The sequence below is a fragment of the Ictalurus furcatus genome, chromosome 5 (assembly GCF_023375685.1).
Source record: "Ictalurus furcatus strain D&B chromosome 5, Billie_1.0, whole genome shotgun sequence".
In the NCBI taxonomy this organism is placed as follows: Eukaryota; Metazoa; Chordata; class Actinopteri; order Siluriformes; family Ictaluridae; genus Ictalurus; species Ictalurus furcatus.
The window spans coordinates 1,019,713-1,038,230 of NC_071259.1; the positions used below are offsets into that span (position 1 = coordinate 1,019,713).

Genomic DNA, 18,518 nt, shown 5'->3' on the forward strand with positions numbered 1-18,518 from the left:
GTTTAATCTAACAAAATATCTTTGAGTTTAGTCATTAATGTAATAGCTTGTTTTCAATACATGCAATGTTGTTAATTATAACAATAATTACAACGGGACAAGTTTTGAGTAATGACGTCACACCCGATTATTCCAGGTGTTCAACATGCTGCCTGTCCAGACGTTATCAGGATATCCATACAACATCTATGACGAGGATTCATACCAATGCTTGGGGGGAACACCCATCATGAACATAATGGCAGAACCACAGTCAAGATTGATTGGTTATTTTCCAACCTATGGGAAAATCGATGTGCACAACACCTTTAAAGTAAGACATTTTTCATTAAAAAAAAAACTTTGGTGTTGGTGTTTTATATTTTGTCTCTTGTGATTAGGAATGTAGTGATAATCAATATTCTACATTATACCACAGCACTGTTGAAATCTGGATACGGATAGTATACTGGATACAGTAGTGCAGCTGCAAATCACAGGTTTATATTAATGCGGTCATTGTAATGCAGATAAATTTCTATATGAATCTCTCATTCACAGGCCATTGCTGGATGCTCCACATAATTTAAGACTAATGGAAAATGCATTAGAAAGGTGTTGGGTGGGTGGGAGGAGGGGGTCAGCACCTCTACTGTGCTGACACTGGAGGATATACATTACTGTACTGTATTATTAATTTCAAGAGAGAGAAAAAGAAAGGCTGGTGAGGGAATGACTTTTCATAGCTGCTATAATGTAAGTGAGAACAGGAACTAACTTGTTTCACAAATGGACCTATAAACAGTATGAGTTACAACATTAAAAACTGTCATTTTTTCCCCCAAATTGCTGTGGTATAAGAGGTAGAAAACACCTGGAGACATATTGTTATAGGTAAATAATCAACTTCGGGTTGGTAACCGTAATCCTGATTCATAACATCTATCCATCTTTATTTAGTTTACTCTAACAGCATGACATTGAGTGATTTATTCATTACTTATTCAGTAGTATACTGATTTTCATAGTGAATGATTCCAAGTATCATTTGCAGTACAATATTATACCCCTTGCAGTACCTTCATGAGAAGGCTTGCGTAGTGAGGGCAGTATTTTTGGGTAGACATAAATTGGGAAAAAAATTACATGGAGTATTGCTTTTTCCCATAATTCTGTTCCTGTTTTGCCTATACAGGTAAACCTATACTTGTAGTAATTCTATAAAACAGTATTGTGAAAATGTCATAATCTATTATTAATTATCTTCAACATGCAAAAATAATTTTGTGTTCCCATTTTTTTTTTCTTCAGGATGTTGGAATCAAGATCCTCACCAATGCCATAGTCAAGAAACCTTCTGAGTGTTTGCCGTTTATGAGGAGTGAGTGGCTTTCTTCAGTCATTTCCTTTTTGACATGATATGTGTATGTTATATCACTGTACAGCTCCATCCGCAGATGAGGTAGCCATGGCTGCGCCAGCCCTCTTTGCCAGAGATGTTTCAGCTGACTCGAGTTCATCAACTGGATCAGTTGCCCCAGTCGTTACGATCCGCAAATATTTTCCAGAGACGTGGATTTGGGATCTCGTTTTAGTCAGGTGTGCATGTTTAATTGAATTTTGTGTCCACTTTCTTCAGGCTGTGTTACTGAGTCTTTGCTTTTTTCTCTACAGTCAGACTGGAGCAATGGCTGTTAATAAAACGGTTCCAGATTCCATCACTACATGGCAGGCTGGTGCATTTTGTACATCATCTGTTGGGTTCGGAGTCGCACCAAAAACCCAGCTCACTGCCTTCCAGCCTTTCTTTGTGAGCCTCACCATGCCGAGCTCCGTCATCCGAGGAGAAGTGTTCACGCTCAAAGCCACCGTCTTCAACTACCTCCAAAGCTGCATGATGGTGAGTAGACATGTTTGGTCTAATAATATTTTATGGAAAAAGATGTGGCATCACAGTGTTAAGAGAAAATGACATTCAGATGGGTTTTAATTTCCTGCAAGGATTCCTCACAGATAGTATTGCCATGTTTTAGAGCATGTTTTATTACAAGCTAAGTGAGTCAATGAAAATACAAATTACGCTGTGATGTCATTTGTCATCTGGTGTCACACTACTTTCCTTGAATAAGGACCGGCTGAGGAAAAAGTATGGTTAGTTTTCCGATAGCTGACGGAATTAAAACTCTGTTAAAGGTGAACGTGATTTTGGCTGGCTCAAAGCAATTCTCAGCACAAGTGTGTAAAAACTGCAGTTACACAAGCTGCCTGTGTGCTGACGAGAGCCAGACCTTCTCCTGGACCATCACACCACTGGTTCTGGGTATGTCAAACTTTTCAACTTAAAGGTCATAGAAAATGCTGAGAAGGAAATGTAAACCTTCTGACTTTAACATTACCACAAGTTCATCACTTCACTGTCAATAGAAAATACAGATTAAATATTATAAACTCATAAAACTGTAACTTCAAACACTATTTTTTTAGAGCGATTTTGGGGCCCACGAGTGGCCTGGTAATGACAAAAAATGTAAACAATTTCCACATTATATTTAAAATAGAAACAATTTCAGTCTCCCTGTTAGATCTTTTTCCTGAACAAAATATAAATTGGGAACATGATTTAGTTACATTTAGTTTATTTTGAAGTTCTATGGGTACCAATAATTGTGAAACATGTACAGTACTTTTGTTAATTAAAGATTAATTCAATTCAATTCAATTCAATTTTATTTGTATAGCGCTTTTTACAATAGACATTGTCTCAAAGCAGCTTTACAGAAATATCAACATGGTATACAGATATTAAAGGTGCGAATTTATCCCAACTGAGCAAGCCACTGAGTGGCGACGGTGGCAAGGAAAAACTCCCTAAGATGTTTTAAGAGGAAGAAACCTTGAGAGGAACCCGACTCAATAAGGAACCCGTCCTCATCTGGGTAACAACAGATAGTGTGAAAAAGTTCATTACGGATTTATATGAAGTCTGTATGGCCTTAGGAGCAGCCGTAGTCCCAGCAGTCTGGAATTAGAGAAGATTTGAGCTCCATCCAGAGGCAGAAAGGATCTGGATCTCTAGTATCTCCATAAATTCATGTGGGGCTCGGCGAAAGGAGAGAGGGAGAAAAAAAAGATAATTATGACTGCGAAGTAGTAGAACAGAATCTAGTCAGGGTAGGCTTGAGTAAACAAATACGTTTTAAGCCTAGACTTAAACACTGAGACTGTGTCTGAGTCCCGAACACTAATAGGAAGACTGTTCCATAACTGTGGGGCTCTATAAGAGAAAGCTCTTCCCCCTGCTGTAGCCTTCACTATTCGAGGTACCGTCAAATAGCCTGCATCTTTTGATCTAAGTAGGCGTGGCGGATTATATAAAACCAAAAGGTCGCTTAGATATTGTGGCGCGAGACCATTTAGTGCTTTATAGGTTAATAAAAGTATTTTATAGTTAATGCGAGATTTTACTGGGAGCCAATGCAGTATTGATAATATCGGTGTGATATGGTCATACCTTCTAGTTCTAGTTAGGACTCTAGCAGCTGCATTCTGGACTAATTGGAGCTTATTTATATTCCTACTGGAACATCCAGACAGTAAGGCATTACAGTAATCTAATCTAGAGGTGACGAATGCATGAACTAGTATTTCTGCATCATGTAGTGACAATATGTTTCTTATTTTAGAAAGATTTCTGAGATGAAAGAAGGCTATCCTAGTAATATTATCTACATGAGCATCAAATGATAGGCTGGAGTCAATAATCACTCCAAGGTCTTTAACTGCTGCACATGATGAAACAGAAAGACCATCCAGAGTAACCATGTGATCAGAAAGATTACTTCTAGCTACACGTGGGCCTAATAAATTAGATTAGATAGATTAGAGCTTTCTCAGATTTTCATCATGAGCTAATAAACCATGAAGACATTTTTCAAAAACCGTTTTACCTTTATCAAGGGTGTTAATTGTAAAGCTGACTGATACGTCACATATTATAACTAACCAGTTAGCAATAGTAGGTGCTCCAGTTTTAGAGTATAATTAGTGATTTCAAGTGTGTGTGTGTGTGTGTGTGTGTGTGTGTGTGTGTGTGTGTGTGTGTGTGTGTGTGTGTGTGTGTGTGTGTTATAGGGGAGGTAAGCATCAATGTGACGGCGGAGGCTGTGAGATCATCGACTCTGTGTGGAGCAAGTGCGGTTACTGTACCACAGAAAGGACGCATCGACATGGTCATTAAAACACTGCAAGTGAAGGTGATTACATTATTATTATTATTATTATTATTATTATTATTACAGCCAGAGACCTCTTGAACTGTAACATACATTTCTTAGTACAGATTTATTTTTTGAACATAATCCAACCTTTCAAATATTAAGCTCATTGTTTAAATGTTTACAGTAATATTCTGTTTGTTTCTTGAAGCTACAGAAATTTATATTTCAGAACTCACATTCAAATGGCCAGTCAAACAGGCAAACTCAACAACAGGCAAAAATTGCAAACTCAATACTAGTCAGTAATAAATATGACTTTGATAGTGATGCACTGTGATTTCCATTACCTTACAGAAATTCTTAAAAGTCACACAGCTCCCTTTCCGATAACCACTTATAACCACTTAGCATTCCTATTGTTTATCTATTTTGTCTAGAGAAAACTCTACTAAACATGGTAGAAAAAATACCTACTGGACAAAATATATACCGGTATAGCATAACACTAATATTTAATATACTGTATAAATGAACACAGGATGCGTTGATTATATCATTGTTCAGCCTATTCATCATTATTACATTTCAATTAAAATGATTTTTTTTTCTTGTTTCTTTTGTAGAATGTTTGTAGCAGATGGGTCTGGTCATGCTTTAAGTGTGATTTTGGTCCATATTCAGAGTTGAGTTATGTATATGTAGAGAGAACATTGGTATTCAGATGTCAGATTTAACTTTGGACTTAACTTCTGTTCAGATGTTCAGTGTGATGCACTTCTTCAGTCTGCATTTTCTATTCCTGATTTATTTATTTATTTATTTATTTATTTACAGCTTTTTTCTTTTTAGACAAGGGCTTAAAGTTGGTGGTCTAGATGCTATTGAAAAACTCTCAACTAAAGGAACTTCATAAAACTTCATAATACTTCATTATCTTCTTAATATACTGTACAATAAATATTTTCATATATTTGAACTTAAGTTGTTGCTCTTAATACAGCTCTTTGACTGACGATGTAATTGTGCTTGATGATTGGATTATTATTCTGTTGCCATTTTCAGGCTGAGGGAACCAAACAATATAAAAGCTACAATGAACTTCTCTGTCCAGGTCAGACTCACTTCATTCCTTCACCTTATTTATAACGTTTAACCATCTGATTCATATTATCATTGGTGTTTTAGAATTGTTCACTGATCATTTAGTGCTTCAGTACAGAGCAGTTTATGATTTCATTGCTCAGAAATAGATGGATTATTTGGTATAGGGTTCACTGCTCAGGAGGAGGCATGCGGTTAATTCTATACAGTTACATTTACATGACATTTACGTCTAATTAATCAAAGAATGCTTGCACAGGATGTGATCCAAACACACTGACGACAGTTTAAGGGTCTTGTTTAAGAACTAAACACTGGGTTTATGCAGTTGTACCATGTTTTCCCCTTGGCTTTTGTTTTGGTAGATGGTATTGTTCAGAAGAATGTCTCACTGATTCTGCCTGTGGTGTTCGTGGAAGGTTCAGCCATGGCCTCAGTCTCTGTCCTGGGTGAGTTGAAGAACTGTTTCTATTTCATCAGTTTGGACCATTAGTAGTAGCATTTGAGTATAACTTACATCATCAGAGCAAGCTAATCAATGAGGCAAATAATGTGTGAAGAATATATTACAATAGATTTCAATTTAACATCCCAAAATACAAAAGAAAACAACAAATTGTCATCTGATTCTCCATCAATCACTTAGAGATCAAAATTATTGTGCTTTGTATACACTTCCATCAAAATCCTTTCTTGAATTGAGACTTTATCATGGTGAAGGGGCTTGTCGTTTAAGTAAAAGACGTTTAATAGAGAGAGACAGGTAGACAAATCCAAATCATGATACAAGAGCGTGGTCAAAACAGGCAGTGGGTCAAGCAATCTACAAACAGGCATAAACTGGGCAAGGCTAGAAACCAAAACAAGAAATGAGAAACAAACTCAATAAACGAGGAACAACCGCTTGGTAACGAGAATACACTCAATACTAGGCAAAGTCATGAGGTTCAAAAAGTCTCTTATATACTGTGGAGTGAGTGAGTGTGAAATTGATAACAGGTATATGTGATTAGAATTCTGGAGAAGGTGAACGTGCGTGTAGGTATATGTGATTAGAATTCCGGAGAAGGTGAACGTGCGTGTAGGAAGTGTAGTTCATGGCGGCCATGTTTGTAGGCCACAGTGCAGGATGGGAAATGTAGTCACTGGTTTGCTGTGATATGACACAAATAACCATCGACCTTTTTAAAACAAAAGTATTATACATACTAAATATACTAAAATATTATGATAAATGAAACATTAAAATAAAAGAATAAGTCAAGCAGGAACACAGTGCTAGCTTTAGTAACACCCACTTTTCACAGTCTAATCAAAAGTAAAGTCTAGAACTGCATTATTTCACAAACAAATATCCAATTATATTTAGGGAGCAAAATTCACTGTGATTTCCACTGCACATTGCCTTTAAATAATCTTTTCTGTGCAGGAGATCTGATGGGCCGAGCTCTACAGAACCTGGCGAGTCTCCTGGCGATGCCGTACGGCTGTGGAGAGCAAAACATGCTGGTCTTCGCCCCCAACATCTTCATCCTGCAGTACCTGGAGAGCACCAACCAGCTCACGCCCCAGATCAGGAGCACGGCCATGACCTACCTCGTGAGCGGTGAGGATTTTGAGTGTTTCAAATGAGACCTTTTTGACCTACCCCTCCTCTACCATTTCTCCTTAAAGTGTCCCTTTTGCTAATCCTTTTTTCAATGGAAAGAAGTACATACAAATAGTTTGAGATATTTTTGCTTTAATATTATAGTTTTTTTTTGATGACTGTACTAGTCTTGTGTTCATCCAATTCATTTCTCTGTCTCTTACCCTCCCAAGACATAGATAGTGGGTGGGAATAGCTACATTTAAATAACAAAAATACAGTGCATCAGGAAAGTATTCAGAGCGCTTCACTTTTCTCACATTTTGTGATGTTACAGTCTTATTCCAAAATGGATTAAATTCATTATTTTCCTCAAAATTCTACAAACAATACCCCATAACGACAACATGAAAGAAGTTTGTTTGAAATCTTTGCAAATTTATTTAAAAAAAAAAAGCACATTTACATTTGCCATGACACTCAGAATTGAGCTCAGGTGCATCCTGTTTCCACTGATCATCCTTGAGATGTTTCTACAACTTGATTGGAGTCCACCTGTGGTAAATTCAGTTGATTGGACATGATTTGGAAAGGCACACACCTGTCTATATAAGGTCCCAGAGTTGACAATGCACGTCAGAGCACAAGCCAAGCCATGAAGTCCAAGGAATTGTCTGTAGACCTCCGAGACAGGATTGTATCGAGGCACAGATCTGGGGAAGGGTACAGAAACATTTCTGCAGCATTGAAGGTCCTAATGAGCACAATGGCCTCCATCATCCGTAAATGGAAGAAGTTTGGAACCAGCAGGACGCTTCCTAGAGCTGGCCGCCCGGCCAAACTGAGCAATCGGGGGAGAAGGGCCTTAGTTGGGGAGGTGACCAAAAACCCAATGATCACTCTGACAGAGCTCCAGCATGTCTCTGTGGAGAGAGGAGAACGCTCCAGAAGAACAACCATCTCTGCAGAACTCCATCAATCAGGCCTGAATGTTAGAGTGGCCAGACGGAAGCCACTCCTCAGTAAAAGGCACATGACAGCCCGCCTGGAGTTTGCCAAAAGGCACCTGAAGGACTCTCAGACCAAAGATTGAACAAAGATTGAACTCTTTGGCCTGAATGGCAAGCGTCATGTCTGGAGGAAACCAGGCACCACTCATCACCTGGCCAATACCATCCCTACAGTGAAGCATGGTGGTGGCAGCATCATGCTGTGGGGATGTTTTTCAGCGACAGGAACCGGGAGACTAGTCAGGATCGAACAAAAGATGAATGCAGCAATGTACAGAGAGATCCTTGATGAAAACCTGCTCCAGAGCGCTCTGGACCTCATACTGGGGCAGAGGTTCATCTTCCAGCAGGACCACGACCCTAAGCACACAGCCAAGATAATGAAGGAGTGGCTACAGGACAACTCTGTGAATGTCCTTGAGTGGCCCAGCCAGAGCCCAGACTTGAACCCGATTGAACATCTCTGGACAGAACTGAAAATAGCTGTGCACCGACGCTCCCCATCCAACCTGATGGAGCTTGAGAGGTCCTGCAAAGAAGAATGGGAGAAACTGCCCAAAAATAGGAGTGTCAAGCTTGTAGCATCATTCTCAAAAAGACTTGAGGCTGTAATTGGTGCCAAAGGTGCTTCAACAAAGTATTGAGCAAAGGCTGTGAATACTTATGTACATGTCCTTTTTTGTTTTTATTTTTAATAAATTTGCAAAGATTTCAAACAAACTTCTTTCATGTTGTCATTGTGGGGTATTGTTTGTAGAATTTTGAGGAAAATAATTAATTTAATCCATTTTGGAATAAGGCCGTAGCATAAAAAATGTGGGGAAAGTGAAGCGCTGTGAATACTTACTGTATGCACTGTACACGTACATTGCATTAACATCACACAACTCCTTGTTTGTTTCATTTCCTGTACAGGATATCAGAGTGAACTGACTTACAAACACACTGATGGATCTTACAGTGCTTTTGGGATGAGTGATCCATCAGGCAACACATGGTGAGTCTCATAGAATGCAGCTGTAAAAAAAGCTGAAACTAAACAAGTAAAGACTGAAATACGCATCCCCCCAATAAACCAGCACTCATATTTCTGCTTCACCTGCTGAATGTCTAAAATGTAAAATTTCAAAGCAATTCTGGACAAACAGAAAAACTAGTGGTCATGTAAATAATAACGTGTGTCACTTTGTTACAGTAAAATAATCAATATCAACGTAGTGTGATGAAGCGGATTTACTCTTACCACCCTGAAGAGTTTTATTCCTCTTATACCACAACAATGCCAACAATGAAAATGTAATAATTACATATAGTCTTAATTATTAATGAATACGAATGATACATCATACTTTTTATTAATTTATAGTTATATTTAATGTTGTGGAAAGCCTACTAAAGTTCCTGGTCTCACTGTTATATTGGCTATAAACGGTTGTCTGACAGTTACAAAGCACTGACACTGGAGACTCCATAAACATCTCACGGAAAACAATTAAAAACCATATTAAATCATTAAATATAATATATTTATTCAGTTGTAATGAACCCGATGTTTAAAAATTTTATCAATTTATATATAGATGCATTTAAGTTGACGTCTGAAACACAAATGAGTCCTGCAGTGTTTTCTACATTCCAAATAATATTGTGGTTTTGATTTCAGACTACAGACCTGATCATGTTTGTGTTCTCAGGTTGACGGCGTTCGTGATGAAGTCTTTCGGAAGTGCCAAGAGATACATCTTTGTAGATCAGGTGTTTGTAGATCAGGCAAAGGCCTGGCTCGGTCAGCGGCAGCAGGCTAACGGATGCTTTGCCTCAGTGGGACAACTCTTCCACACTGACATGAAGGTCAGGAGACCAGTCTGAGTCCAATACCACGTGCTGTTAGAGGACAATAATTAACAGCAGGTGGTGTGATGAATAATGGAGTTAATGCTACAACCTTAATGTTGATTATTTTCCTCTAACAGCACATCTTGGAGTGTTTAATTCTTATTATAACTCTGCAATGTGCCAACAATTACATTGTTTTGTGTATTAAAGATTGACACTTTATCTGTTTATAGTTACATTTTATGTTCGTTACACAAGAAACTTGACACAGCTTGTCATATCACAGCAAGCTAGCAACTCCATTTCCCAGAATGCACCAAAGACTATAAACATTGCCAGTGTTGCCTACAACTCTCAAACCCACGAACACACAGACACATTAACCTTCTCCAGAATGCTAATGAGACACACCTGTTCCCGGTCACACTCACACCATGCTTTAAAAGAGACTGCTCACACATTACACATTTGCAAAGTAAACGCTCAGTTGCCCTAATCTCCGTCATTACCAAGCCTTTCTGTGTTGATATTACTTGTTTTGATTCTGCATTGCACTTGACTGTGATTATCTGCTTTACCTGCTCTAGACTGTGTGCCTGACCTTTTGTCCTTTGCCTGTACTCATTTTTGAGTTTGCTTTGCCCTTTGGACTGTTATCTCATTAAATCCACAAAGAGTAAACTCCTCTGTTACAAAGTGCTGACACTAAAGACCCCTTCCATAAATGTTACATAAACTTCTGTTTAGAGAAAACTTCATCATAAGCAATTACACATTTTTTAATCAATTTATTATGTAGATTGTCATAGTAAAAGTCCCTGTGAATGAGCTGTTACTATAGAAACGATATCAGATTAGAATGAGTGCATTAATCTAAACCTCCATTTTGTAGCTGCTCTACTGTCAGAATCTACCAGTAAATATAAACTATATTTAATTTTTGGTCTGAAAAGTAATATTCAGTAATATTCTCTCTCTCTCTCTCTCTCTCTCTCTCTCTCTCTCTCTCTCTCTCTCTCTCACTTTCTCAGGGAGGGGTGAATGATGAGGTGACCCTCTCTGCGTACATCACAGCTGCAATGCTGGAACTCAATTATACATTTACAGTGAGTCAACTGTTTCACTTATGAAAGTTTCCATACACACAAATTCGGCGAATTGAAATAAATATAAAAACTATTCATTAATGCCCAATTTCAATTCACCTCACACCTCCAAGGTTGGGGTCTGATTCCCACCACTGCCCTGTGTGTGCGTAGTTTGCATGTTCTCCCCGTGCTGTGTGGGTTTCCTCGGGGCTGTCCAGTTTCCTCCCCCAGTCCAAAGACCTGCATTGTAGGCTGATTGGCATGTCCAAGGTGTCTGTAGTGTATGAATGGGTGTGTGAATGTGTGTGTGATTGTGCCCTGTGATGGATTGGCAGCCCGTTCAGGGTGTGCCCCACCTTGTGCCCCATGCTGCCTGGGGTAGGCTCCAGGCTCCCAACGACCCAGTAGGAAAAGCAGTATAGAAACTGGATGGATTTATTTTAGATGTTTGCTAAAAACAAAACAAAACAAAAAAACACATTGAGTACATTTCAGATGATTTTATGTCTGATAATTTATGGAAAAACAAATGTATATTGAACACCTTGTTTTAAAATGTCTTATTGTATAAAAAACAAAGAAATTAACAACATGGACTTGGACTATTGATTTGACTCTCTTGGATGGATCATGATGTACACATGTTAATATGTGTACGACAGGATTCTGTGGTGCACAAGGGTCTCGAGTGCCTGAGGAATGCGTACACTCAGGTGAACTCCACCTACGCCAAGGCTCTCCTTTTCTACACCTTCACTCTAGCTGGAGATCAGGCGATGAGGAACACGTTCATCTCAGACCTGGATGCAAAGGCCATAGTCTCAGGTTTGATGTTCCAAGTCTGTCTGTCTATCAAAACACCACACAAGGAAAAATTGACAAACCTTCTTCAACAGCTGACACAGGGCGCTGTACATGTGTAGGCCAATATTTAATAATGGTGTAACATAATGACACTGTCTCTATCTGTATCTGCATAGTGCTCTGAATAACCGTATCTGTATTTAGACTGGAACTTCTTTCCTTCCTCATTTTCTTCCCAATTTGGTCACCCAATTCTCACCCAGCATCCAGCCTTCCCCTATCATAAGACATCTATTAAACAGAGAGGGTGAAGGCTAACACATTCTTCTAGCCAGCTGCAACTGTTGTTCATGCTGCGTAACAGGGCAGTTTAACACACTCGGAGGAATGTGCTCTCTGCCATCTTCTGCATAGATGAGCTCTCAGGCACCAACAACCATCTAGTCTTGCTGTGATTGACAGGGGAATGAGTATACCATCTCTCCCACCCAGAAAGCATCCGTATGGAAATGTACCCTGTACAAACACATTCAGACCTTTTTAAACCTTTTCATTGGACAACCTTGAGTCAATGGCTTCAGTATTTCTCTAATATCTCCTTCAGGGGGCGGGAGGCACTGGAGCAGAGTGGATAGTGGGTCAGTGACGGACTCTTTGGAGGTGGAGATCACCTCATATGTGCTTCTGGCTCTGATGTCTGGACCCCAGCTCTCCGGGTTTGATCTGGGTTACAGTACCAGCATCGTCCGTTGGCTTTCTCAGCAGCAGAACGCCTTCGGGGGCTTCGCGTCTACACAGGTACAAACCTTCAACACATCAGTCTCATATTTTAGTTTGAATGGCTTTTCCCCCTTTAACTTCACACCATTTACACAAAAATATACTTATAGCACTTGCTAATTATTGCATAAATGTTATTTAAAAATGAACAGCTATGTCATAGCTTATGTGACCAGCTGATGTACTGAATTGAAAAGTAAAATGAAAGGAATAACTGGACATCTATATTATTTACTTTGGAATATTGTTTATGAATTTGCACTAGTAGCTAATCTACAAGTGTGTCCCAAAGTCTAGACTGCATTTTTTATGCACTGCATCATTAAAGCGTAATTCAGTTATACTTGGACACAATGGTCAGTTTATTTAGCTTAATTTCTCATCCATATCTCACTCTGTCCAATTACTTTTCTCTTTATGTTAGGGTTTCCAAATTTAAAAAATAAAAAAATATATAATTATACAATTATAACTATTTTAATTATGAACTAAATATCAAAATTTAGTATTTAAAGGTAACATTTTCTAAATATTTAAATAAATATTTTAATCGTGTAAAAATAGAGAAAATCAGGTACCTTACTATTACTTTTCTATTATGTATGAATATTTTTTGATATATACTAAAAAATAAAGCTATTATTATTATTATTATTATTATTAAAGTACACATATGGTTAGTAGTCACTTAAATTAAAATGTGTACTTTGGTAAAACAACTCCATCACGAATACAGTTTGATCGCATTTTTGTTCTCTTTATACTCTTATCCATCATACAGGACACTGTCGTGGCTCTCCAGGCTTTGGCGAAATACAGTGTCGCCACCTACAGTCCAGCAGGAGCTGTTACTGTTACAATAACATCACCATCAGGGCTGATTAACACGTTTACCATCAATCAGAGTAACAGGTTGCTGTATCAGGAGAGAAAGCTGCAGGAGGTTCCTGGAGATTACAACGTCACAGCACAAGGGACAGGCTGTGTGTACGTGCAGGTCGGTATATCACCATTTCTCACATTACTGACACGTCATCTCCTTAGGTTTAAATATGACTGAAAGGTGGATGAGTTGTGCTAATATTGTGGGGTTTTTTTTCCCTCTAGTTAACTTTGAGTTACAACGTCCCTCCTCCTCCTGACCACACTTCATTTGCTGTCTCTGCCTCAGCATCTGGAAACTGCAGCGTCCCAAATTCATCTCTGGAAGTGAAAATTACTGTCAAGTGAGTGCCAAAATCAAAAACGTGACATAAATCAAGAATGGAGAATTAGATCTATTAATATGTGCATACATGCTGTAGCGAGTTTAGCCATCAGTGGGGAAAGCACAGACAGACACGAGGCTAAGTGTCAAACGTAGTGAATTTATTTACACTTTGTGGTAGTGTGTGCATGTAGGAGTGGTCCCTACGGGGAAGTGCTAATGTGCTGGGGTCATCCGTGGGGCGGTACGTGCCATGCTGGAGGTTTTCCAAGAGCCTGGAGTTGGGTTCTCTCTTTCAGCCTCGTCGCGGATACAGACAAGGGATGGAGCCTTCGTTCACGTTCGAACTTTCTGCAAAAAACACACCACAAGTTAGTAAGTGCACCGAGAGAGTCCTCTCTCCCTTTGTTAGCGGAGGATTGCCCTTTTATATTCTCCTTTCAGCTGCTGGATGGTGGAGATCGGACACGCTGCTTATCGGCCGACAGCCGTGTATTGCGGCCGCTCCGAAGTGCCGACCGGCCAGGTAGTAACAGGGCTCCTCGATGGCCCATTTTATTGCAAGTGCCTCTCTTTCCACAGCAGCATATCTCCTCTCAGCGGGTGACAGCTTCCTGCTGATGTAGAGGACCGGGTGTTGTTCTTCCTTGAAGGTCTGTGAGAGGACAGCACCCAACCCGGTCTCGGATGCGTCGGTGTGCACAGAGAAGGGAAGGGTGAAGTCAGGGTTCCGCAGCACTGGGGCGCTGGTGAGAGCCTCCTTCAGGGCTTGCAACGCCTGCTCTGCTTCCGCAGACTGTTTCAGCCGGTCCTGCTGGTCCTCCTTCGAAAGGTCCGGGGGGGGGGGTTACAGAGGAGAAGTTAGGCACGAACCTGTGGTAATACCCTGCCAACCCCATGAAGGTACGTACCTGTTTCTTCGATGTGGGCCCGAGGTAGTCCTTCACTGCCTCAACTTTCTTCGCCTGTGGCTTCAGCATACCCCGGCCAATACACTAGCCCAGGTACTGTACCTCGGTCAGCCCTAGGTGGCATTTCTTGGAGTTGGCTATCAGCCCGGCCTTCTGGAGTTCCTTCAGAACCTCCCCTAGGTGGAATAGGTGGGCTGATCAAGTGGAGGAGTGGATGACCACACTGTCCAGGTAGGTGGACACGAACATACGATGGGGTCGCAGGACAATGTCCATCAGCTGCTGGAACATTGTGGGCACTCCGTGTAGCCTGAAGAGGAGAACCCAGTACTGCCAATGCCCGGTGGCCATGCTGAAGGCCATCTTCGGTCTTGTGTCCGGTGCCAGCGCCACTTGCCCAAAGACTTTCGTTAGGTCCAGGGTAGATATGAACCGGGTCCTCCCCAGTCACTCCACGAGGTCGTCCACTCAGGGGAGGGGATAGCTATTGAACTCGGAGACCTGTTTCAGCTTCCGGAAGTCATTGCAGAGCTGCATACTTCCATCCGGCTTTGGCACAATGACAATGGGGCTGGACCAGGGGATGTTGGACTCCTCTATGATGTGGTCCTGCAGCATTCGGCCGACCTCCTCCTCGATAGCCTTTTGACGGGCCCCTGGGACATGGTAGGGCCGCTGTCTTACCACTACTCCTGAACGGGTCTTGATCTCGTGGTGGACCAGCTGCGTCATTCCTGGGGAGGTGGAAAACACATCAGTAAATTGGCCCACCAACTCTGTTAGCTTCTGTCTTTGTGTGGGGGTAAGATCTTCCCCCAATTCTACCAAGGTACCCTTTTTGTGATCTGTGCTTAGGGCCGCGAACGCCGACACTACCGCCGCCAGTTCTATCCACTTCTTCAGCAGGTTCACGTAGTAGACCTTTGTCTCCTCTCGCTTACTTGGCTGCTGCAGGAAGTACACGGTGCTTTTCGGCTCAAGGACTGTGTACGGGCCCTGCCACTGAGCCAGACACTTGCAGGAGCTACTGAGCCGATCGTCAGGTTGGAACTCCTGAGCCTGGGTGGGACAGTTGTACACCCTTTTCTGTTCTTCCTGGGCGGCTCGCATATGCTCCTGAATTTTTAGGGTCACCTGGTCAATCTTCTGCATCTCCTGCATGTAGTTGATGACTGAGCAGAACGGGCCATGAGAGCCTGGAGTTGGGTTCGGCCTTTCAGCTTCATCATGTATATAGCCAAGGGGTGGAGCTTTCGGTCGTGTTCGAGCTTTCTGAAAAAATACACCAAGTTAGTAAGCGCACCAGGAGAGTCCTTTACTAGCGGAAGATCACCCATTTATACTCTCCTTTTGGCTACTGGATGGTGGAGACACCGTGTGTATTGTGGAACGATTGTTTATAGCTGCTATAATGTAAGTTACTGTAGGGTCACAAGACAGACCACAAAATGAAACAAAGTATTTATTATAGTGTATTCATTAAATAATCTATAATCATTGATTTAGATAAATAAAAATCTGTGAGATGTATAAACATAATGTTCAGATATCTTTTATGTGAGCATTTATATGTATATTTATAAGGATTTCTGAGACAGTTAAAACACTGGATCTGCATCAGTGTTAAATAATGCATTCTTAAATAATAAACATAATCTGAGTATAATGTGAGTAAATTTTCTCTGGTAGAATTTACTTTTAGAAAGCTGAGTTAATTGGATTAGAATTCTTTTCATAACATTTGATGAGCAAATCAGAAAATGTGAAGGATTTAATGATCTTTTAATTTCAGGTATAATGGTCAACGATTGGTGACCAACATGGTGATCATTAACGTCAAGCTTCTGTCTGGATTCACTGCGGACGAAACATCTGTGACACTTGTGAACAGCACTTCAAATGTAACGTAGACCTTTAACTTTAATTAATATTATACACTGAACATCTAGTATCAAGGAAAAGTTGTTCAGCCGTGGTGACAGAACAGTTTTCATTCCACAAATCGAACACTTTTACTTGTTATCATATTACTGGATCAGTTTGTGTTCACATGTTTGATTTTGTTCTTACAGTCGACTGATGGATCTGTGAAACGTGTGGATCAAGCTGACGGTGAAGTCATTATCTACCTGAATGGAGTAAGAGCACACACACAGCTTTACTAAAACACTGGGTTCCTCTGATGTTCATGTTAAAATCATCTCTATAACTATTAAAATCTAACTAAAACCACAACAATAACATATTAGAATGAGCACATTCATATAAACCTGTGATTTGTAGCTGCAAAACTGTCAGAACTGCTGTTATAAAAAAATTATCACAGTTCTGTGCTGATGAATTTTCCATAACATAAACAGATTAAAAATGTATAATTGTTGATATAGTTTTCTGTAAACAGATATTTATGTTACATTTATGGAAGGAGTCTCCAATGTGAGTGCTTTGTGACAGTCCGAGGTAAAGCTGTAATATAAAAAAAAAATTCCAACATCTTCAGGAAGGGGTTTTACATGTTGTGGTTTCTCAGGAACATGTCAAATGATTTATCGTATTAACTTTGATAGAGAAACAAAGAGGCTGGTGAGAGAATGACTGTTTATAGCTGATATAACCTAAGTGAGAAGGGGAACTAACATCTTCCACAGAATTAAATATAAATATAATTTGATTAAAAAAAAAAAAGTATGACGTTCTCTAATAAAAATTGTATTTTAACAGTATTTGGAAATTGTTGTGATATAAGAGGAATAAAACACTTGGGGATGTGCTGTTCTAGGAAAATAATCAGCATTGGGCTGGTAACAGTAAGTCCGCTTCATCACACCACCCTGTCACTTAGTATTTTACTATAACAGCACCACAGAGAGTTTTATTCCTTCTGACCAATCAGAAACAACTTCATGGTATATAAGGGTGACGTTAGTTTTAATCTCATTTTCTCCGCCTCTTAATCTGTCCTCATCGGCCATCAGCGGGATCCCTGATCACAGACTCGATTTCCATCAGTTTTATTTGCATCAAGATTGAAATAAGATTATTATTATTATTATTATTATTCTACATTGCTATAAAATGTAATGAGATGGTCTGAACAGAACAGGAGGATTAATTTTGTTTAATATCTGTCTGTTTCAGCTGACAAATGGAGTGGAGAAGGTGTACACCCTGAGGATCGTGCAGGACATTGCAGTGGCGAATCTGAAACCAGCCATCGTGAAGGTTTACGACTACTACGAGACCGGTACGCATCATTCTGTTAATCTTTATCAATCATTAAAAACAGATGTTTTTCTGTCCAAAAAGCTTAGTGTATGAACTTAACCATGGTTTCTATTTTTATCTTTGACTTTAGGTGACTCTGCTGTAACTGACTACACCTCACCATGCACTTAATACAGAAAACGTGCACTTTTATCCATCATCTCTTTTCCTTTTCACTTTTTTCTCCATATTTTACTTTCATCTACAGTAAAAACTTTGCAATTTCACAAAAGGTTAGTAAGTACTAAAGGACAGTTTATTTTTAGCTTAAAGGAAAATCTGTCTTGTTATTATAATCAAATTAAATATACGGTACGTCTTTTGGTGTGAGTGTAACGGACACAATGCAGGAGATTTCAACTTTGTTCAACATTACATTGTATATCATCTGCTTAGAATTCTTTATACTGTAGACGTAATCACAATTGATGAGGTGCTGAGAAAAAATGTTAATAAAATGATTAAATGTGTGCCCTTCAGACTGTGTAAAATCTGTATACCACCTGACAAAAAAAAAGGTTATTTGGTGCTTAAAAATCATTTGAGAACATCCCTCCCTGTACATACTGTAGATTTATATTTCTATCACTGTAATTAATCCACTGTGCTAACAATTTAAAGGTATGATACAAGTATCATAGTATAAATAGCATTGTTAAGGCCATCGGTTATATCACTGTGGCATATTTACATACACAGATACAGTTATTTACATCAGCGATGGACTTCACGT

The 18,518-nt window shown here is 39.7% G+C and overlaps 1 protein-coding gene across 1 annotated transcript in view; it reads left to right on the forward strand.

Annotated features, from left to right (window-relative positions):
• The window catches only part of LOC128607269 (alpha-2-macroglobulin-like protein 1), a 33,499-nt gene extending 15,582 nt beyond the window's left edge, over window positions 1-17,917 (forward strand). Inside the window, exons 16-35 of the mRNA XM_053623943.1 lie at window positions 137-313; window positions 1,291-1,360; window positions 1,437-1,578; window positions 1,654-1,879; window positions 2,173-2,299; window positions 4,111-4,232; window positions 5,259-5,307; window positions 5,663-5,746; window positions 6,727-6,903; window positions 8,811-8,892; window positions 9,590-9,746; window positions 10,763-10,837; window positions 11,482-11,644; window positions 12,228-12,421; window positions 13,185-13,400; window positions 13,511-13,629; window positions 16,314-16,422; window positions 16,594-16,659; window positions 17,660-17,765; window positions 17,877-17,917. Coding sequence (XP_053479918.1) covers window positions 137-313; window positions 1,291-1,360; window positions 1,437-1,578; window positions 1,654-1,879; window positions 2,173-2,299; window positions 4,111-4,232; window positions 5,259-5,307; window positions 5,663-5,746; window positions 6,727-6,903; window positions 8,811-8,892; window positions 9,590-9,746; window positions 10,763-10,837; window positions 11,482-11,644; window positions 12,228-12,421; window positions 13,185-13,400; window positions 13,511-13,629; window positions 16,314-16,422; window positions 16,594-16,659; window positions 17,660-17,765; window positions 17,877-17,917 — 2,502 coding nt within the window. The remainder of the gene's footprint in view (window positions 1-136; window positions 314-1,290; window positions 1,361-1,436; window positions 1,579-1,653; window positions 1,880-2,172; window positions 2,300-4,110; window positions 4,233-5,258; window positions 5,308-5,662; window positions 5,747-6,726; window positions 6,904-8,810; window positions 8,893-9,589; window positions 9,747-10,762; window positions 10,838-11,481; window positions 11,645-12,227; window positions 12,422-13,184; window positions 13,401-13,510; window positions 13,630-16,313; window positions 16,423-16,593; window positions 16,660-17,659; window positions 17,766-17,876) is intronic.
• The last annotated feature ends 601 nt before the right edge of the window (window positions 17,918-18,518 follow it).